The 23,495-nt window shown below is 32.3% G+C and overlaps 1 protein-coding gene across 3 annotated transcripts in view; it reads right to left on the bottom strand.

The window, feature by feature from the left end:
* The window catches only part of XRCC4 (X-ray repair cross complementing 4), a 249,222-nt gene that overhangs the window by 139,750 nt on the left and 85,977 nt on the right, over positions 1-23,495 (bottom strand). For all 3 annotated transcript variants that reach the window (XM_081296082.1, XM_081296084.1, XM_081296083.1), the window contains exons 4-6: positions 19,650-19,816; positions 9,118-9,270; positions 7,731-7,828 (exon numbers count right to left, since the gene is read on the bottom strand). In XM_081296082.1, coding sequence (XP_081152208.1) covers positions 7,731-7,828; positions 9,118-9,270; positions 19,650-19,816 — 418 coding nt within the window. The remainder of the gene's footprint in view (positions 1-7,730; positions 7,829-9,117; positions 9,271-19,649; positions 19,817-23,495) is intronic.

The raw sequence follows: 23,495 nt of genomic DNA on the forward strand, positions 1-23,495 counted from the left end.
CTGTTTTCTAATTATACTCAAACTCCAGATTTTATTTTTGCTCTTTTAATACTAATTTTTAATCTCCTTATAGAGAATCATCATTTGTTAGTTAAATGTGTTTTCCTTAAGTTATCTGAATAGTTATAATTGTGCTTTGAAGTCTTTGTTTATGAAATGTAACACTGGGGATAGTGTGAAACAGTTTCTATTGACTACTTTCTTTTTCATGAATACAGGAAACACTTTCAACACAGGTTTAGTTTTGTCAGAAGCTACAGAATTTGGGCTGGGGTTGTGGCTCAGAGGTATAGTCTTGCTTAGCATGTGTGAGGCACTGGGTTTGATCTTCAGCATCACATAAATATAAAATAAAGATAGTGTCCACCTATAATTTAAAAATAAATATTTTTTAAAAAGCTAGAGAATTTAAATAATATATTATAACAACTCTAGGTCTTTGTTATTTTCTTTCTGAAGTTTGCTATCATTTTTCTTGATTGTTTAATAATTTGCCTTGGGTAAATGCATGAAATCAATTTCTATTATAGGGAGCAGCCACTAATGTCTCTGCACATTTTAGGTTATTTATGTTCTTTAAAAAATTTAACCTTGGAGTAAAATTGGTTGCCTTTGTGTATGGATCACTTAGTGATAAGCCTTTAATTGACAGTGGTGTTTGTACTCAAATGCTTCAAACCAATAAGGTTTCTTTCCTTTTTTCTTCTATGGGGCTGGGGTATCAATTTAAAGTTCAACTGCAACATTTCCATTCTTCTACATACATGTGTATATCATTAGGGTATATCAGAAATGTATAAATAGCTTTTGCCTCCTTCAATCTTCATTGCAAATGTACGTGCACAGTCTCAGGAAGGAATATGTTTGCTTCAAACATAAGTATAACCTCAAGCTGGTGGATCTATTGGCCAAACCCATTTATCCATTGCTGCCAAGATCATTACCTCCACTGTAAATGCTACCAGGTATGAATATCACTCTGTGCTGAAAATACAGCAAGCCTCTTTTGGCACAGTACAGTCCTCATGACCTGCCAGATCCTGACAAAAATTCGATACTGATGAAGATAAGGAAAGAGTTCAGGCGGCAAAAGTGGCAATCCTAGGCCGCAGACAACTATTCCTTACCCAAATTTCAGCATAAACAATTCTCTTATTGCTGTTTGTCTTTTGTCAAAGTTTTAAAATTTATGTATTTATTTTTTGGGGGTGGGGGTCAATCTTAGATTCATAGTTGTTTTCTGGGGAAAGAATTTGCCAACCTTTTCACTCATCACTAGTCAAAGACAAGTATTTTTAACAGATTTCTTCCTTCCTTCCTTCCTTCCTCCCTCCCTCCCTCCCTTCCTCCCTCCCTCCTTTCCTTTCTTCCTTTTTGCCTAAGGATATATAAAGATATAAAAATAGGTGCTTGGAAGATCATATCAAAGGTACATTTTAACAACACGATATTGGGAAATTATCATAGCTGACAACCTTTTGACACTTTTTTTTTTTTTTTTTTGGTACCAGGGATTGAACTCAGGGGCACTTAACCACTGAGCCACATCCCAACCCTTTTTTTATATCTTATTTTGAGACAGGGTTTCACTAATTTGCTCAGGGTACAGCTAAATTGCTGAGGTTGACTTTGAACTCATGATCCTCCTGCCTCAGCCTCCCCAACTGTTGGTATTACAAGTGTGCACCATAATTCTCTGCTAGCCTTTGGCACTTTGAAAGTTCGCAATTAAACAGGAAGAGTATGAAGCAATTAACATATAGAGTAAAGACTCCAATAGTAATTCATGTATTCTATAATTCTGTCTACAAGTTACATGTATTAGAATCTTATAAATGTAATCTGAGGATGTAGACTAAGTTTCTGGAGCAATTATACATACATAAATAAGATCTTTGTTCTCCAAAGAAAAAATATTGTCATTATTCTCATATGTCAATGGCAACTTCCTCAATATTAGGGAATTTCCAAGGGTTTTTATAACATCTCAAAAGTACAAGAGCAAATGTATAACATATTGCTTTAAAAGGCAAAGATTTTCTCTTTCTCATTACCTGTGTAACCAAGAGGAAGATACCCAATCTTTCTAGTTCTCTATTCCTATTTGGGAAAATGGTGGACTTGAACTGAAGAATCTAGAACTATAAAATATTTAGAAGCATATAAGCATACAAATTCAGATGAAGTATATAATGTCATTCCTAGCAACAATGCTTACATGTAAAAACCTACTATTGCTAGAAAATACAAATTGTTTATTCAGAAATTAAGACTTTTATTCAGAACTTACAAATAATTGTGTTTATGATAAATAAGCTGGATGAAGATTAAGAGCAAAATCTGTGATTCTAAAGTTAAATTTCTGAGTAATCTCTTTGGCAGTACATGTTGTTATCCCCTCTGTGAGTACACATTCACTGTTTGAAGCAACGAGCCCTTTGATACTTAGAGATTTTGGATTCTGTTCTATTTTTAAAAGCAACTATATCAGTATTCATCAACTGTTGACATAGCCATTCATTTATTTTCAAAAAGGCTATTCTATAACCACACTTCCTTTCAGGAAGCCCACCAAGTAAGTAGAAGCCCATATGACTGATAGCAGTTATACAGGGACCTTCCTGTTAGTTGAGAAAGAGGATAAATTAAACTGATGTGCTAAATCTCGGGCTAATAGTTATGCAGAAAAGCAGAAGTAAAGTTTTTTTTTTTAATGGTGGTTTACCTTTAATATGAAACTAAAGAAATACCTTTCTAACATTCTAGAAAAATATTTTCTTATCTGTACTTTTAGTAATGCTGATTCAATTATTCTCTAATTATAACAAATAGTGTCAATTTCTATTAACAGAATTATAATTTAAAAGCATTGATCATTTAATAAAATAATTAATGAGTCATTAAAATAATTCCTCTTGTGATAGTTAATTAGGAGAATTAAGCAAAACTTCAAAATACTTTACAAGAAAGACTCTATCCCTATTAAATAAACCCAATTTTTCTACTAAATATTTACATACTTCTCTAATTATGTTAAGATTAGAAAGTATTTTGTGAAAGTTGCTAATTATGGGCTGGAGCTGGAGCTTAGTGGTAGAGTACTTGCATACCACGTATAAGGCCCTGGGTTCGATCCTCAGCACCATATAAAAATAAATAAATAGAATAAAGGTATTGTGAAAAAAAATTCTTTAAAAAAAAGTTGCTAATTCTTAGAATATTTATACATATTTAAAAATTGTTTTCACATGCAATCAAAGTCGTTCTGAAACAATATTTTAAAACTACATAATGCAGGACAAATGAGATGGACATTATAACCTCTAGGTGCAGGTATGATTGCACGAATGGTGTGACTCTCCATCATGTATAACTAGAGAAATAAAAAGTTGTGCTGCATTTGTATAAAAAATTAATTACTAAAAAAACTACACAATGATAAATTATTTTTAGGTTTTATCTGATTCTGTTGAGGCAAATGAAAGGCCAGTTAGGTAAGGTGCTGTGAGTTTTGTTGTCCTAGATACTAATGACACTTACATCTTTTATATTTTTGTGACATTCTGTTAGTGATCAAGTTAAATTGGGATGTTTCTTCAATTTGGATCCAAATGACTAATTTCCTGTAGAGAAGGATGTTTCACAAAATATCTAATAACCTGACAGTTTTCTATTGACAAATACCAATACTGCATTGGAGTCATGGGAATATAAACAATCCAGAAAATTCTTAACAGCCATCGGAGTTCGTATCAAGTAATGGGGGTGAAAATAACCCATCTTTATAATCCAGGTGTTGAGCTATAAAATAAATCACAGCAGCTATTTTACATATTTTAAGCATAAACAGAAACAAAATGAAACTTATGAACTCTATGGCATTAGGATGTAATCATGGTATAAGAAATAAAGTCAGTAATAACCTTTCAAACTATCTGAACATTCTGGAAATCAAGACATAAAGAAGTAAGTCTTTTTTTAAAATTCTCTTTACTTGCTGATGAACAATTATGTATTTATTTGTTTATTTATTTATACACGGTGCTGAGATTCAAACCCAGTTCCTCACACATGCTAGGCAAGTACTCAACCACTGAACCAGAATGCCATCCCAGAGAAAGTAAATCTTGCTACACAAAAATGTAAGATTTAGTATGGGGTGGTATTACCTCTAACATTCAAATCTCAGAATACTATGGGGATCTACTTTCAGCCAATAAACTGCTTAAACTGCTCAGTGTTTTTGAGAACTTTCATGGTATATTGTGTAGTATACAAGAACAGATGTAGTTCATTAGACTGGACTATTTATCATTAGTTATCTTCCCAGCAATCCTAGTAATATAAAAAATAAAACAAAATGAAAGCAAGAAAATTGACTTTTTGTTCACAGAAATGTTAGCTATCAATTTCTTTCAAAACTACTGTATCACTACCCTACTTCCAGTTCTATGCATAAAAGTAAACAAATCTTCTCCGTGAATGAATATGACAGAAGCACTTAATGAGCTTGATCTCACTAAACCTATTTTTTTTTTTGTCTAGGAATGGGGCTACTAAATAATGTGAACAACCCACGGGACTATGAAATTTTAATAATTAATGATGAAAACCATTTACATAATAAAATTGCTATAAAATAACACATTCAGCCACTTGAACAAATGACTTTCTGAAAGGCAGTAATATATTATTCGCTATTAATCTCTCTTCCTCTTGCTTTGACTATAGGCAAAACACAAATGAAACAGCAATATCTAAAATACACCCACAATTTTGCTTATTTTCAAAGAAAAAGCAATTTATTATGAAAGATGGTAAAGTAAGTTTAGAAAAAAACACTCCTGCTCTCACATAGATACCATATTATGTAGTATTACTATGTAGTACATATAGTATTACACTCACATAGTAATACTATAGAAAATACCACAAAGAGAAAGCTGTGCTCAAAAGGTTAATATATAATGGACTAAAAATATATTTTGTTTACATGAAAGAATTAATTGTAGAAGCTGGTAAATCACAAGGAGGCCCATCTCCTTATTTAACATACATAATGCTCTTTCTCAGATCTATGGACTCTAGTTCTTAATTATCAAACATTTCAGACCTATTTATTTTTCATCTTAATGAATATCAACTTCCTGACTTTTTTTACTTATGCAGATGTAATAGATAAAACTTGTAATAAAAATGCTTTAACCCTCTGACATCAAAAAAGTACCCCAAAAAGGTAAAAGCAAAAACAAAAAAATAGAACCAGAGACTTATATATCTGATATGAAATACTCTAAAAATGAATTAAAGAAATAATGACACCTAAAATATAGGAAAAATACAGAATAAACGAAGAGAGAAATTTTGCCAAATTTAAAATAGTACAATTATAGCTTAAAATTCTACTTAATAAAAGACCTCATTCTCATAGACCCATATCTAACCACAAATTTCCTATTCAACAATAATTTTGACCTACTTTAAATGTTGGTAGGATACACTGAATAAGAGCAATATTAAATGTAATTATATTTAATAAAAATTCTCCAAGTTTAAATAAGAGAAGAGAGTCTGGATTTTCTTTGTGAGCATTGTGAGATTACATGATTTCATTTTAAATGGGGCAAAATGAAAAAAAGCATTGCCTCCAAATGAGAAGAAATTTAATTCCCAAGTGTAAACATGTGACTGTGTGATTCAAATCTAATTTGTCTAGAGTCAGATTAATCAATCAACTAGTCTAAACCTCAGAAAGTTTCCATGACTTCCATTAGTTACCTTCCTCAGTGTCCATTAATTTTACATTCTCTACTGTCACTATGAGAAGTGCCCAAGTTCCTAGCTAAACTAATCTACTAGTTGTGCATTGGATTCTGTCATATCTACTTAAAGACAGTATTTCAGCTCTTCTTTCTGTCAATGAGTTGATGTTTGTTTCCCTCTCTTGTATCAGTATACATTTTCTTCCATCTTAAAAAAAAAAACAAAAACCTCTTCACCTAGTTTCCCCTCAACTCTGCCCCATATCATTTCTTTTCTTTGTGAAACTTGCTAAAGTGTTGCCTATATTTGTGTGGTCTCATCCCCAATTCTCTCCTCCCTTTGAATATCCTACTTGCTCTTCTCTTCCAACCTCCCACTGAAAATATTATACTAAGGTCTAATAAAGTTTATATTGTTGAACCTGTCAATAAGTCCTCAGTTCTCATCTTTTCCCCCGTTTGTAGCAGCATTCAACTCAGCTGTTTCACATTTATCACTTCAAATACTTCCTTTATGAATTTCACTTCCAGGATAGCATATCTACAGAGTTGCCTGTAACTTCCTGGCTGCCCCCTTTCTATTTTAGTCTTCTTTGCTTACTCTCCTTTTGCCATAACTATTTCAGCAAATCGTGCTTCTTGAAAACATATCTGCAGTCTACTCATTGCTCATTATATTCACTATCGCTCATTCTTCACCCAATTGTTGAACTAGCTTTCTGTTATAACTTCTTCTGCACTTGCCACCCTATAGTCTGTAACCAATATAATAGCCAAACTAATCCTGTTAAAATGTAAGTCTAATTATGCCACTTGACTGTTTAAAATGCTCCAATAGTTTCTAATTTATGTAAGGTAAAAGCTGAAGTCTTTAAAATGGCATACAACACCCTACATAAAATGCGGCCATTATCTCTCTGAACTCCTCTCCCAATTCCCAATCTTCATTTTTCAACTCTTACTAACCTCCCATGTTGTGGCTTAAAGACATCAAGGCCTCTGTACATAACTGGTTTTTCTGTCCAGCATGCTCTTCCCCTAGATAGACTTGGCACCTTATCCCTCAGGCCTTCCTAGTTCCCTGGCTAAAATCATAATTTCTTTATCTACTCCGAATCCTGGCATTTCTATCATCCTTCCTTGTTTTATTTTTCTCTTTCACTTAACATAGCTTATACTTTATATTTAGTTTACTCATCTTATTATTATCTGTTTCTCTGACTAGAATTTAAATTCCACACTGGCACAGAATTTTGTGTTTTGCTGTCTATTGCCCAGAAAAGCTCCTGATGCATAAGAGGCACTCAAAAGTATTTCTTAAACGAATGAATCAAACATTTGTATTTTATAACATTAGGTTTAGGTCAAAAGCTTCTAAGTATTAAATGAATTCAGGGGCTCAGATTTCCACCGCCCCTCAGAAATTTATAGAATCTAGGAAAGTAATCCATGGGTTTAAACACCTGCTGTGTACTTGATCTACAGGACTAAGTAAGGTAGATTCAAGTATTTCACACTGAACTGACATTTTCCTTTCTTTTTCCTCTATACCTTTTATATCATAACAAACCTTTTTCTGAAGAATGACAGAATGCCACAACCTTAGGATAATCTAAAACATTCAGAATCACCCTGCCCTATCCATAGCCTTTGCCAGATAAGACCTCAAATGTTGAGGGCAACCAGCTCTGAGCTGGTGATATTTAGCATGAAGGTACATCATCCTCACTGCCTATGCATCCATTTAACCCGGTTTAACCTTTGTGTGTGGGTGTATGTATGCTCATTTTGCCGCGTTGATAATGAACTGCAGTATTTTATAATAAATGCTCATTTTTAACATTAAGTATTTGGAGTAGTATATAAAAACTGTAGAGAATTTTTGTGGAAAAATTTTTATAATACTTTTCACTAGAGTAATAAGCCTTGGTGAGATATTTAACAAAGGAAATAAACTATTGCTCTTACCTTGAGCCAATACAGAGGATTCAGAAATGTGTCCACTTTCCTCATCAGTGCTTTCATCATAGATTGCACCTTGGTCAGCAGTTATTTCTTTGTTTTCCCTAGAAACAAAGAAGCAAGAATTAAGTCACTGATTCAACCATCTAGGTATCAAATTTGCCAGTTATTTTAGAAAATATTTCTGGAAAAAGATTCTTTAATAAGACAATGAAAAAATATGCATATATGATTTAGATGAAATCACTTCAAAGACTATATAATAACTTATTTAAGAATAGGTTCTCTTAGTTAACAATCTGAATATTATTTAATGTTCACTATAATTAATTCATAAATTAGTATCTTATCGCTTATTATCATTCTATCAAAATACTATTCTATAAGAATATTTCTGTGGGTCACAATGTATTTAGCATTCTAATAACCTAAACCAGTTCTTCATCCTTAGATTGTTCCAAAAGTGAAGAAAAGAGAGATTAAATGATATGCCAATATAATACACAACAGATATTATTGTAAGATCAGTATCTGAATTAGGATCAGTTGACATCAAAAGTTATCTTTATTATAACATGTCATTGGTATAACTATGCTTTCTTTCCAGTTCAGGGAAATAGATATCTTCTAATGTTTAAAAAAATTGTTCAAAGCCATACTAACGATTTGTCATACTAACCATCTGATTTTTTCTCCTTAGAAAATCAAGTTTACATTCACTTGCAGAGAAAACTTGACAGAATGATGACAGAGAGGATCACACTCTAATCAGATAACATAAATTAAACATTTGATTCTAGAGTTAACCAATGATTAGACCTCAAGATTACAAATGTGCATTAACAAGGCATGGTGGTACCCGCCTGTAATCCCAGCTGCTTGGGAGGCTGAGGCAGGAGGATCCCAAATTCACGTCTAGCTTCAGCAACTTAGTGAGACCCTAAACAACTTAGCCAGACCCTGTCTCAAAAATATAAAATAAAAAAAGGCTGAGGATGGGTTCATTGGTTGAGTGATCTTGGGTTCAATCCACAGTACCAAAAAAAAATTTAATAAAAGAAAAATTACAAATGTAAATCAAATTCTGGAGTCCTTGAAGGAGATGAAAAGATTTTTAAATTCTTCCTTAATGATGTCTAAGAAATAAAAAACATTAAACAAATAAATTAAATTAAATAAATAACGTTAAGACTTATGCCAGTTTTATAAGTTAAGTGTAGGTAAGACAGAAGGTAGGCACAGAAGAATCATGTTAAGAATTCTCTAAGCCAACATCCTTGCCCTAGCAGTCCAAACCCAGATTATCAAATGATCTTACATTTCCAAAACGTCATTAGTGTAAAAGTACTACTTAAATTTACTTGTCTACCATCCAAAAGCAGAAATGCTATACCTTTCATCTTCAGCATTCTTTTCCAATTCTTGAACTTCTTTTAATAAATTATGTAAGCTTCTGATCTTCGTTTTCTTCTCATTCAACACCAGAATAAACCGTTTATAGAGATCAGTCTCCAAGGCTTCTTTGGCACTCACACATTTTTCAAACCTAAAAAATTAAATTAATCATACAATTTTTCTTAGCAATGCTATTCATACTAATACTGAAGATATCAAGAAAACTCTTCAAGAAAAATAAAAATTAAAAATCATTTTTACATATGCTTTCATTGTCTTGGAAATTATATTTACTTAAATAATAATTAGAAATTATTGGTTATTAATATCTGTAATTTATATACTGAGGTAAAGATCAAAATTGAAAACTTATAGAAAAAAGCTTTAAAAATCTGGATGCCTAAATATAAACTTATTCAAATCTATGGTTTATATACAAAAGAATGTTTCATGGAAGAAATTTCAAATAAGCAAATGTAATCTGTTTCCCTAATACTTTACTAATATTATCTTAATACCAACCATATGATCTTGTTTGTGATAAAGCAATATACCCAATATATATGACTGCACTACTAGACTATGAACTGTTCCACAGAATGACTTGTCAAGTTATACCCTTAAAACCCAGCACCATACACACTTAACAAATATACATAAAAATACATATACACAAACATATATATATAGAGAGAATAAACATAAACTACTTGATATTTCCAAGGAGATATTAATAAAACAACAAATATCTTAAATATGTGCTATAAAACTTATAAAGTTCTCCATTATTTATAATTCTTCATATAATGCTCAAATGAACTAATAAGGGATTATATTTAAACTTCACATGAGATATAAGGTAGAGAATGCAAACTAGAGAAGTTGTATACACTTGCTTCATGTGGACACATATAAAATCTTTTAACTCTTTTATAGATTTAAATATAAGGTATTTCACATAAAATATTCTCTTAGGGGCTGGGGCTGTGGCTGTGGCTATAGCTCAGTTTACAGAGTGCTTGCCTCACATGCAATGCACAAGGCTCCAGGTTTAATCCCCGCACCACAAAAAAAAAAAAAAAAATTCTTTCTGGGCTGGGGTTGTAGCTCAGAGGTCTAGCTTGCCTAGCACATGTGAGGCCCTGGATTCGATCCTCAGTACCACATAAAAAATAAATACTTAGAATAAAGTTATTGTGTCCATCTACATACAACTAAAATAAATTTTTAAAATATTCTTTTAAATGTAGTCTAGTTCTGCCTGATATTCTCTTACCATACTGCTTATATGTAATTCTGATAGTCATATAGCCATCCTAGCATTTACATATTATATATGTGTATATCAGAGGCAATATATACATATGGGTGTACACATATACATTACAGTGAAATAACTAGAAACAAACATGTCAAAATGTGATACTTTTCCTATTTGACCTTAATGCGTTTACAATCTACTTATTTAGAGTTGGAGAAAAATTCTCATAGGATGAAAGGAACATATGACAATATATCTCTGGAATCAATTACAGCAAATTCTTGTTTTTTTTTTAAAGAAAAAATTTTTTAAGAGAGAGAGAGAGAGAGAGAGTGTGAATGAGAGAATTTTTTTTAATATCTATTTTTTAGTTCTCGGCGGACACAACATCTTTGTTGGTATGTGGTGCTGAGGATCGAACCCGGGCCACACGCGTGCCAGGTGAGCGTGTTACCGCTTGAGCCACATCCCCAGCCCTACAGCAAATTCTTATAGCAAAGTTTTGCTGTGAATTCCAAAGAGCATGTGTTTTACTGTGTAGTTTATCCTTAGTACCTAGGAGAGTATTTGGAATTTGACAGATGTTTAGTAGGTATTTATTGGATAAATGAATAAAGCAAGGGAGTTAATATGCTTATATTTTTTTCCAGCTTTACTTCTGATTTATTAAATGTCTCAAAGACTACATTATTTTTATTTTCCAACATTCCATTCTGCAGTTCCTTGGCCCTTTTTTCCATGAAGATCCATGCCTTTTCCATGCCTTTTCCTGGCATTGGCTTGGGCTATGCAAAGACTTCCAAATGCCTGGAAGTTCTCCTTGAGATGGTGGTTTGCAACAATTCTGACTTTCTCCTTCTTGTAGATTCTCCACATCTGTATTACTGGTCCTGCCAGCTCAGTGGCCAATTTGAGTTCTTCAGCAGAACTGTATCCCTGCTTGGGGTTAAGAGCTTCCTGGAGAATAGGATGAACATGGATGAGCTCTTTCAGACACTGAACATTGGCCTACATGGACTCTGTTCTGTGACATTTTCTTGTGCATGCCTCCACCCTTAACTCTTCCAAACAAACTAAAATGACTTCCAGTTTGTTCTTTGGTCTAATATTTTACAGTGGGGCATCATACTATGATATCTATTGGTCCAGGTGCAGGATATAGAGCCATGCTATGTGCTTTTGATTGATAGATCTTGTACCTGTAGATCTTCCTGGTAGCAGGTTTAACCAGTTCATTGCCAGTCCTTATAAAAATGAAAATTTAAAATAATGCCATTCTAGATTTTACTTTTTGAGTTTTAGGAATCTTGTTAAGGAAATTCAGTTCCTAAGCCAATATGGTGAAGATTTGGGCCTCCTTTTTTTCTGTTCTAGTGCCTAAGTCTTTGATCCACTTTGAGTTTCATGCAGGGTGAGAGATAAGGGTTTAATTTTATTTTGGTACATATGGATTTCCAGTCTTCCGAGTACCATTTGTTGAAGAGGCTATCTTTTCTTCAATATATGTTTTTGATGCCTTTGTCTAGTATTAGATTACTGTATTTATATGGGTTTGTCTTTGTGTCGTCTATTCTGTACCATTGGTCTATGTGTCTGTTTTGGTGTCAATGCCATGCCATTTTTGTTACTATGGTTCTATTATATAGTTTAAGGTCTGGTATTGTGATGCCTCCTGTTTCACTCTTCTTGCTAAGGATTACTTTAGCTATTCTGGGTCTCTTCTTTTTCCATATGAATTTCATGATTGCTTTTTCTAGTTCCATGAAGAATATCATTGGGATTTTAATAGAAATTGCATTAAATCTGTATAATGCTTTTGATAATATGGCCATTTTGACAAATTACTTCTGCCTATCCAAGAGCATGGGAGATCTTTCCATCTTCTAAGGTCTTCTTCAATTTCTGTCTTTAGTGTTCTATAGTTTTCATTGTATAGGTCTTTCACCTCTTTGTTAGATTGATTTGCAAGAAGAAATACAAATGGTCAAAAAATATATGAAAAATTTTTCAACATCTCTAGCAATTAGAGAAATACAAATCAAAAATACTCTATGATTTCATCTTACTCTAGTCAGAATTGCAATTATCAAATATGTAAGCAATAATAAAAATCAGCGAGGATGTGGGAAAAAAGGAACACTCATACATTGCTGGTGGGACTGTAAATTAGTATAACCACTCTGAAGAGCAGTATAAAGATTCCTCAGAAAACTTGGAATGGAACCACCATTTGACCTAGCTATCCCACTCCTTGATTGACATCCAAAGGACTTAAAATCAGCATACTTTAGTGACACATCCATGTTTATAGCAGCTCAATTCACAATAGCTAAACTATGTTACCAGCCTAGGTGCCTTTCAACAGATGAATGGATAAAGAAAATGTGTTGTATATCTATACAATGAATATTACTCACACATAAAGAATAATGAAATTACGGCATTTGCAGGTAAATGGATGAAGGTGGAGGATATCATGCTAAGTGAAATAAGCCAATCACCCAAAACCAAAGGCTGAATGTTTTCTCTGATATGCAGATGCTAATTCACAATAAGGGGCTGGTATGAAAAATAAAGGTCCTTTGGATTTGTCAGGGGCAAAGGGAGGGGAGGGGGTTTGGGGTTAGGAAGGATAGTAGAATAAACTGAGCATTATTACCCTATGTGCATATATGACCGCCTGACCGCTATTATTCTACATTATGTACAACCAAAAGAATGAGAAGTTATACTTCTTTTATGTATGATGTGTCAAAATGCATTCTACTGTCATGTATAACTAAATAGAACAAATTTTTAAAAATAATAATAATAAGGCCATTCTAGATGGGCACCACAACTGCCTATGGCTATCCTCCCAAAAGGGAATAGCTGAGTGAAGAGCTAATATGGACACCTTATGAGGAAATGGAAAACCAATTATTCTGAACACAGTCATGCATTGTTTCGAGAAATGCATCACTAGGCAATTTTGTTGTTGGTAAACACTATAGAAGGTACTTTGTACAAACCTAGGTGGTATATCAATTACTTGATGTGGCCTCTTCATGCAACCAAGAGACAGTAAACAAGAGATGTACAGAGTTGCTACTAGAGGAACACAATATGCATTTTTTATGAGCAGGAAATAAAAAGTTTAAATAATGACAAAAAGGTATAGGATAGTAAACACATAAACCAGCAAAATAGTTGTTTATTATCATTATCAAGTGTTACATGCAATACATATTTGTATGTTGTTATGCTTAGGTATGAGGTGTCCTCCAAAAGTTCATGTTTGAAACAATGCAAGAATTTTCAGAGGTGAAATGATTAGACTAAGAAAGCTGTAACATAATCATCTTAATTAATCCATTTGAGTGGATTAATGGATGGTAACCTTTGGCAGGTAGGGTGTGGCTAGAGCTGTTAGGTCACTGGAGGTGTACATTTGAAATATATATTTTGTCCCTTTTAAGCAGTGCTTTTTCTCTGCTTCCTGTTGTCATGTCCTAAGCTACTTTCCTCTATCATCCCCTTCTACCATGATGTTCTTTCTGCTTCAATTTGGGCCCAGGGCTCAGTCAGTCATTTTTGGACTGAGACTTCTGAAAGTCTCAAATAAACATTTCGTCCTCTGTTGTTCTTGTCAGGTATTTTGGTCACAGTGACAAAAAAAAAAAAAAAAAAAAAAAAAAAAAAAAAAAAAAAAAAAAAAAAAAAACAGCAGACTAAAACATATGTGCTATACCTTAAACTACTAGGAACACAGGTTTGGTTTTCCCAGCATCTCCCCAAACACATTAGTAATGCATTCTGCTACAATCTCAGGACATCTAAAACTTCATTAGGCAACAGGTATTTTGTAACCCCATTTCATTCTTCTGGCACCACTGTCATATGTGCGGCCCACTGCTGATTTATGTAACATAGAGTACATGACTGGATAATATTTTTTCACTCATTTAACAGCTATACATCATTTTAACAGTAATAGTTTTTATATTCTTTGGCTTTTAAAATAATCTGTGGTAAATAATATTAATATAACAGGATCTGGGTATTTGTCAGGGGCATAGGGAGGGGAAGGGGTTAGAAAGGATAGTATAATAAACTGAGCATTATTACCCTATGTGCATACCCAGATTTGGGTATGATGGCACACTCCTATAACTTCAGTAACTCAAGACATCAAGATTGCAGGATCATGTTTTAGGCCAGTCTTGGTGACTTAGTAAGACTTTGCCTCAAAAAACAAACAAACAAAAAAACAAAAAAGAGCTGGGAGGGCATAGCTTGGTGGTAGAGTGTTCTTGAGTTCAGTCCCCAGTACTACAAAAATGAATGAATGAAATAAAAATAAATATTAATATGACAATATTTCATTGATCAATCAAATCTCTGAGAAAAAAGTATACCAAAAAATGTGGGGAAAAACTAGGGCCAAAATTGAAAAGGTACAAAAATGTCCATGGCTTATTTTAAGAAGGAGTATGTTACTGTATCTATATTTCAAATGCAAAGGGTTATCTAAGCATATTCTCATCTTTATGTAACATTTTCCAATGTAACATAATAACAAAATTGTTTAAAATGCCAATAGAACATACATACCTTTGAAATACTTATACAAAGTAAGAACCAAAATATATATAAACAATAAAAACCTTAAATAATATTATAATTTCATTTTTAAAATTCTAGAAATAGCAACCAACTAGCAACTTATATGATTTAAATCCATGTTTAATTTCCATGTATATCATTTCAAATATTATAGCCAGGAAAGATTGGGTATACTTATAAATTTCAAGTTAATTTCTAAAGTTTAATTTAAATTAATATTTGTATGACATTCAAATTAAAAATAAATATAAAAGTGAAATTTCATTAAATTTTCATTAAAACATTTTAATATAAATAAGGAATACCAGAATTACATTATCAAAAGTGACATCATGTCTGTAACAATGAAACAAAGTCAATGGAATGAATGGTATCATGTGAGTTAACCCTGCTTGCACAGCTTTAAGATATACTTTTGTTTCAAAAAAACACTTTTGGGGGCTGAGGTTGTGGCTCAGTGGTAGAGTGCTCACCTAGCATGTGTGAGGCGCTGGGTTCAATCCTCAGCACCACATAAAAATAAAAACAAATAAAAATAAAGGTATTGTGTCCAACTACAACTAAAATAAATTATTAAAAAAACACTTCTAATGCTCAAACTGGATAACATTTTCCACAAAAACTGATAGTAACAGTTGGCTAGAATAAAGTATTATTTTAAACAATTGCAGGATGTGAATTTACTCTTCATTATTACTTTCTCAACAGACTTGGAGAACACTAACCATTTCTAAATATTTAGAAAGTAAAACACACATAGCATTTGTCCACCTGATTTTAATGCCAGTCCTCTTCTAGTGCCATTACAATATTACTGTGACTTTCATATTACTTGGCCCCTGCCAAGACTCTGTCTTAACAACTGGGTAGGAAGTATTAGTCAAGTGGAGACATAAGATTCACTGTTAATTCCAGTAGCACTAAAAGTAAGCCCACTTACAACTGGAGCAGACTGTAACCAGTCTAAGGATCATCTCCAAGACAAAGTCATACCAGATAATAATATCAAACAGGAAAGGCCTAATGACACTTCATTCTTTCAACAGTTACTAAGACAACAGAATAATAAAGCTGTTAGTACCCTTAGCACTGAGGTATACCTATGGTCTTAGTCCAAAGAATAGTAATTTTTAAAAATAACAAAAAGATAAAAAACTAAATAAAGAAAAATGCTGAATATTCAAAATGAAATAATTATGGGTGGCAAAACAATTGAACAAAAACATGTTGAAACAATAATGAAAATAAGAGCAAAAAATGAAGCAATTTCATGTAAAAACAACACACAAAATAAAACAACAGATTAAATGATAGCTCAAAACCAAACAACAGATACATGAATATGAAGATCTGGAACAGAAACACTGTTATCATCATTATATTAACAATCAGTCCTGACCAAATTTATATGCAGTTTAGGGTTGTACAGAAAAAGAAAATCTGAATAGAGTTTAAAGGACAAAGGATGCTAAAAAGAGCTGGAAAAGAAAGCAGTAGTAAAGATTTTAAAAGGCTTTAAGCCCTGAAGATGGTAAACAGCTGTTCCTCATCTTTTCTTATGATAGCACTAGAGGAAATGGCCTTCAACTATACCATGAAGGATTCAGATTACCAATAAATGTAAGAAAAAATTTTCTGACTGTGAGTGTTTTAAACACTGGAAAGGGCTACCAAGGAGACAGGAAGATATCTCTTGAGGTCTTTAAAAATCTGACTGAATTCATCTGTAGATAATATGATTCTATCTTGAAGGCAAAGAGACAAAGTAGAAGAGCTTTCAAGGTCTTCCATTCTGATTATTCCACAGTGTCAACTCAATTCACAGAAAACTGCCTCCAATTATGTGTTTAATAACTGTAACTAAGTATAAAGCCAGAATTTCTAAGTTGAATTCTAAGAGCAAACAAAAACCTATTCAGTAACACGGGACTTGAAAGTTCTTATTTGAAATTAAGTTGGAAAAGCCAGTGAACTAAATACAGCTAATAAGCTGAAGATTCATATTCAAGTTGTCTAATTTTTCCTCCTTTATTAATAAACTAAAAAAAATCCAGTAATGCCACTTGTTCAAACATTCAAAATGGAGCAAAGACAATTATTAAATAGTAACTAAAAATAATAGTAAATACATATGTTAAAGTCTAGGCATTAAACGATTGCCCCTCTTCCCCTTCTAACACCTCCTCCCCTCCATATGCAGTCTGTAATATGGAAGGGAAGAAATAGTTGATAACAAGATGGATAGCTGACAAAAGAATAGTCAGAGGCTGCCCTAAAACTGAACTGTAGCTGGGCTTAATATCATGGCCCCATTTCTAATGATTCTCTACTTTTTGTGTCCCTAATATAAGTTACCTAGCTTAGTATGCTCCTATCCCACTTCTAATCTTTTAAAGACTCTAGGTCAGCACCACTGCCTTATGGAAGCTGGAGCTGTAAATCCTCTGCTCATTTTCCAGAATCCTAAGACTCTAGAGGAGAGTCTTGGGCATGACCAAGATGTATTTATTTAAATCTCCTTAAAGAGGCCACTTTCTCCTCTCAAAGGAGAAAAACTAAATTCAGGAAATACATACAGGTCTAATCTGACATCTGATATACAAATGAAAGCTTGGAATTCTGAGTAGATTTTCTTTCCTCCCAGGTTGCCAGTTGAACCAAATGGCACACACTGTCAGCCTCTGAAGATCTAATCCAGTATAAACTACAACAACAAAAAAGATAGCAGGAGCAAGCATAATAAGGCAGGTAAAGGAATACATGACTGTGCTTTTGAACAAATAGAAAATCTCTTGCTTAGTAGAACAAAAGCAAAATCTGGATAGCTAGGAAGAGCAAATCAAGCATCTGTGGTCCACATAACATATGTACTCCTTACATACTGTTTCACAGCATAGGGTGCAATTGTCTCCACTGCCTCATCTTCATTTCCTGCTGCTTTCAATTCTGTGGGAGTGGTGTTGAATACTGATGAGATAATAACCTCTTTCAACCTCTGGCAGACATTTTAAAGCAATTTGTTCAAGTACTAAGTAACCAGCCAGTATTTTTGTGGCCAATTTGTGGATCAGATTTCCAATCATACAGAGGGTAATTTGAGTTTTAAATATAAAAATATAATGGCTTGTTACAATCACAGTGCATCTCCTTTAATTTGATTCATTTCACATATAAAATAGAAAAACACACCCAAACTACAGATACAGGTATTAAAAATGTTTTGGAGACAGATATTTGATACTGACTTATACCAAAATGAATAAAACAGAACATAAGGATAAATTTTTTTTTTCTGTATAGCTTCTTGATATATAAATATTGAATTGGTCTCCATTACTTTTACGTTATTTATATATAATTATATTTTATATTATTTATATATAGTTATATATAAATAAATAAGTAGAGATAAAAGGTAATTTGGCTAAAAGAGAGCAAGACAGATTAGTATAATAAAAGGAAAATATAACCAAGTATTAGTAACTAAATTTTGCATGAATTGCATTGAATAGTAAATATTATTGAATGTACAGAAAAATAACTTATTTTACTTACTCTCATTTTCATATACTTACACATGAATAGTTGTAAACCACTTTGCTATATATCATGTTGCCTCATATAGAACAATGTCCATATAGAACAATCACAACAGCTGCCCTAAAAATAACTCTAAATAAGACACCATGTTCTTATCCTTTAGATCAATTAGCTTGAATGAAAGATTAAAAATCTACTCTACATAGTGATTCTTATCATTATTTTATATACACCACATGATTATTTCAGACATTGCCACACACACACACAAACATATGACTATCATATATGTCTCTTCAGGGATATAAGTGTTTATGACTTACATATTATTTCCTTCGAACATCTTTTACCCAGTATAATAATACAAGTCATACCCTAGTTAAGCCTAAATAAAGATTTAGTTGAAAAAGTTAATAATTGAGAAAATATATAACTTTTTATCATCATTAAAAAATAAGAAAAAAGGCCAGGAAAATAAAAGACTACTGAGTGTTTTATTCAATAGCTACAGTTACTTTAGCTTTTAAAAAACTATGAATAGTGTAATATGAATTTTCAATAAATCAGGAGAAATAAGTTTCTACTAGGAATCAAAACATCATTTAAAATAGTTACCATTTATTAATTCCAAATAGAGAATTGACAGTGCTTATTTATATTCCAGATCTTTTTATTCATTATTAATCCTATAAATTAAGCTGAACTAATCTTTTCTTATAAATATCCACTAGTATTTTTTGAAGGAATTGGGGATTGAACCCATGGCTTATCCATGTTTGAGTATATACTCTACTATGGAGTTACTCCTCAGTCTCACTACCTAAATTTTTTAATCAATATTACAATAATGGATTGAGGTAATCAATGTCCAATTACTTCTTATTTTTTATAAGATTGGTGGTGCAAACAAATACTAAATTACCTAAAATTGTTCTTATGTACCAATAATGCACAATAGTGATTAGGACCTTGGTTTAATACTATTAAGTAAAACTATAATGAATGACAGATTTTATTTTCCATCTAGGATATTGTACATATATTATAAATTTATAAATAATTACTTAAACCTATAATTTAAAGAAACTCAAAGTTTTTATAATGCAAGCACATTGGGTACACACCGTTCTTGAACATCATTCCAATCTCTCAGAAACCTTTCATTTTCTTTCTGCAGGTGCTCATTTTTGGCTTGGTTTTCAGCAATGGTGTCCAGGCAGTAACAAATAAGTTCTCTGATGACCTCAGCTGGGCTTTCTACTTTCTCTAGATTAAAGGATCCAATTCTAAACTATAATGAGAGGAGAACATGATTAGTTCGGAGATAATATCAAGCTGGAGCAGTTCTATTTTAAAATACATAATTTCTTCTGAGGGGGAAAAAGTAAAAGATCAAATGTACTGCATTTATCAGATATAAATAAAGTGAACATAAAATCTCGCAACTTTTTTACTAATTTTCATATAAATCATCAAACAGCCTAAAAATAATGTTTTTAAAATTTTAAGTAGAAAAGAAAGCAATGTAAATACCATTAGCCATACTATACCATCTGTTTGTTAAAGCCTAATTTTAAGTCACTCTGCTCGGAATAACGAATTATACATGAAGATTTTTAACTTGAGGTTTAGCTAAAAAAAACAACCAACAACCAAAAAAAAAATTAAGAATATATAACTTGAAAGTAAATTTGAGCATTTACCTCATGATGTTTCTGATTGTAAACACACACAGTTAAAGGCAAAGTCATCTGTAGAACATTATTTTTTTTCAAGTTAATGTAAAACAGGAATAATTAAGCTTGTTTTATTTTTAGACAACAGATTACATTATCAGTAAAACATAGCCTACAAATTTATCTAGAATTCTCTTATCACAATTGTCAAGCACCTCTGACAAAGATGGGCATGTTAGAAAAGAATTTTTCAGAACTTGAACGTTTCAAAATGCCAAATGGATAAATAACCTATTCACATTCAATGTTGAATTAAGCAATCTGTAAAACATAAATGCAGATATAGATACAGGGTTAGCACTCTACATTTCTATCTTAGACAACAAATAAAGGATTAATTCTATATCACTAATAAAAATTGCTATCAAACTATGACTCAAACTTATTTATTCAAAATCCCAAAAGAGAAATTTTAATTATTTCTCTTAGCTATTCATATTTTTTTAAAAAAATTTAAATATAATTTCTTCTTAAGAGTAGGCAAAATTTTACATATTGATTTTCTAATTTCATTCACCATTCTCTGGATCTTTCAAAGATATGAACATCTGTTCTGCCAAAAATAAAAATAAGGAAGTCTCAGAAACTTTAAGAAAAGGATTCTACTTGAAATATCCAGATTAACTTTTCCTTTTTCCTTCTTTTTCCTTTTCTGTTCTTTTTTTTATTTTCAAATGAATGAGAAAGTAAGAAAGTGGCTGTGTCTTCTGGAGTATTCTGCTTGTACTGCACATGGTTCAGAGTCAGTTTTGGAAGTAATCTCTCTTCATGACTGCTGTTCCAGCCTGTCCACACTATTGCAGATAAAAGAGGCTATATGCCTGTATGCACTGAACTTCAATAAGAGTCTCATCTCAAGCCTAATGAACTGAGGAACACAAAATATTTCCCTACTCTAGCTCTACATCAAGTTCACAATGGAAAAGTGATAACTATGCTATCTATTTTTTAACTAGCAAATTAGCACAAGAGTTATATTATATTGTACAAATTTTTAGGTTTTCGATCTAGTTTCTTGTTTGACATGTAGAGCATTAGTACAGCTTTCCTTCACATCTTAGTTACACTATTTAAAATAATAAATAATAAAAATAGTGATTTCAATTTATTGACCTAGAGTCAGAAATCACAAATTAAAGCATTTTGAAAGCATGTTTTCTTTTGCATAGACATGTTGACAAAAATAATTTTCCTTTTGTAGTCAATCTTATTGAGAATTCAGAGGAGATAGGAATCTGCTTTTCTCCATAATCTTCAAAAATTTTAAGATGTCTTCATTTTTATTTATAAAAAGGTTGAGGACAATGAGCTCTTTAAAAGTGAATGATAATCACAGCAAGTTGCATTAATTGGCTATTAATAGTTCATGCTAGCTAATAAATAATTTTAAGCATTTTTAATGTGATTTGCATTAGAAATTCTCAATTTCAGAAAATTTACCCATGTTTTTCAGCCAAGGCTTTATTTATTTTGTATATGTGTCCATCTACCAATCCTTCAAGTCAAGATCAAATGTCACACACTTATCACATCACCTCAAAACTCAGGTCAAATTCTTAACAAATTCAACCTACACTGACCTATTCTTCCTCCTCCTCCTCCTCTTCCCTCCTCTTCTTCCTCTCCTTCTCCTTCTTCCTCTCCTTCTTCCTCTTCTCCTTCTTCCACCCTTCCCCTCCTCCTCTTCTTCCTTCTCCTCCTTCTCCTCCTTCAACACAATACCTTTATCTTATTTATTAACCTCTATGTGGTACTGAGAATCGAACCTAGGGCCTCACACATACTAGGCAAGTGCTCTACCACTGAGCAACAGCCCCAGTCACGACCTCTTTATTCTTCTTCTTTTTTTTTTAGTAGTTGTAGATGACAGCATGCCTTTATTTTATTTATTTTTTTAATGTGGTGCTAAGGATCTAACCTAGTGCCTCACACATACTAGGCAAGTGCTCTGCTACTAAGACACAAGCCCAGCCCGACTTCTCTAATTTTAGCCTTCAGTCTCATAATTTATCACTTGGATTCATTTTGCTTATGTTTTTACCTTGTTATTTCAGAAATGCATTTCTTGCCTTTACACTTCAAGGTTTTTGAGATCAGAGGGCCATATCATGTATTTCTTCCAAAGCCACTAAAGAATCTTGTCCAGCTCTGGACATGTTCAGTATATAAAAAAGATCTTATAATTAATTTTTTAGAATGATCCTCATTAATAAAGGAATATAATTACAATGGGGTTAATAAAGAGAAGAAATTTGACAGTGATTCTGTAAATACAAACTATGAAATACTTTAAGCTGTTTAAAGATATAAGGCAAAGGCTGAGAAGGTACCTCAGTAATAGAGCTCTTGCCTGGCATGTGCAAAGCCCTGGATTCCACACCCAACACCAAAAATGAAACAAAACAAAAACATAATAATTCAGGTATATTTTATTTATTGGTATAATTTTTTTAAAGGGCATAGTTAAAACTACTTAATAGCACTTAAAACTGTGGTTATATGTAGGTTTAATTAAAGCTAAAGAAACAATTTTAAAAGAATATATAAAGCCATGTACTCAGTTTTTACATTGTTTGGAGTGGCTGTGCAAAGAATAAAGAATAGGCAGAATGCGTACAGTATACAAAACACATATTATAAATAACCTTAATTAACTAATTCCTGGGGAAGAGTTTGTGGCTATTCTAAGTGTTTCTAGGGAAAGGAGGATTATCAAGATGTGATTTGATTTCCAAAATAGAACACATCAACTAAAAGTTTTCAGTTTGGGTACATTATTAAAGTAGTACCTTACAGAACCAATTTTCATTAATAGCCTGTGAAATAATATGTAGAATTAAAGGAAAAGAAGGGATAAAGATGTCTGAATGTTATTTCAAGGTAAGTAATGGTAATATAGAATATCACTTTTTTCATGATGTGCTTTTAAGTTTTCTTGTATGAGAACAAAGTTTTGCTGTATTTAAGTATGGGTATGCTTTAAAAAAAGCAAAATCTATTCATTGTAGTTTATAATGCAGAATATTTTAGCTACTGTTGGCATATACAGAAGTATTGTAACACATAATGATAAAATTCAAGTAACACAGGAAATCGAGTTATGTAAAATAGAAGTGACTAAATGGTATTATCTTAGCTAATTATATAATAACCAACTATTAAGTATTTTGAATTAATGGCCTTGAGAAAAAAGCAAATTCTAGCAACAGGATATACTAGAAGGAGACTGGAAAG

The sequence above is a fragment of the Spermophilus citellus genome, assembly GCF_964194105.1.
Source record: "Spermophilus citellus genome assembly, chromosome: 1".
NCBI lineage: Eukaryota > Metazoa > Chordata > Mammalia > Rodentia > Sciuridae > Spermophilus > Spermophilus citellus.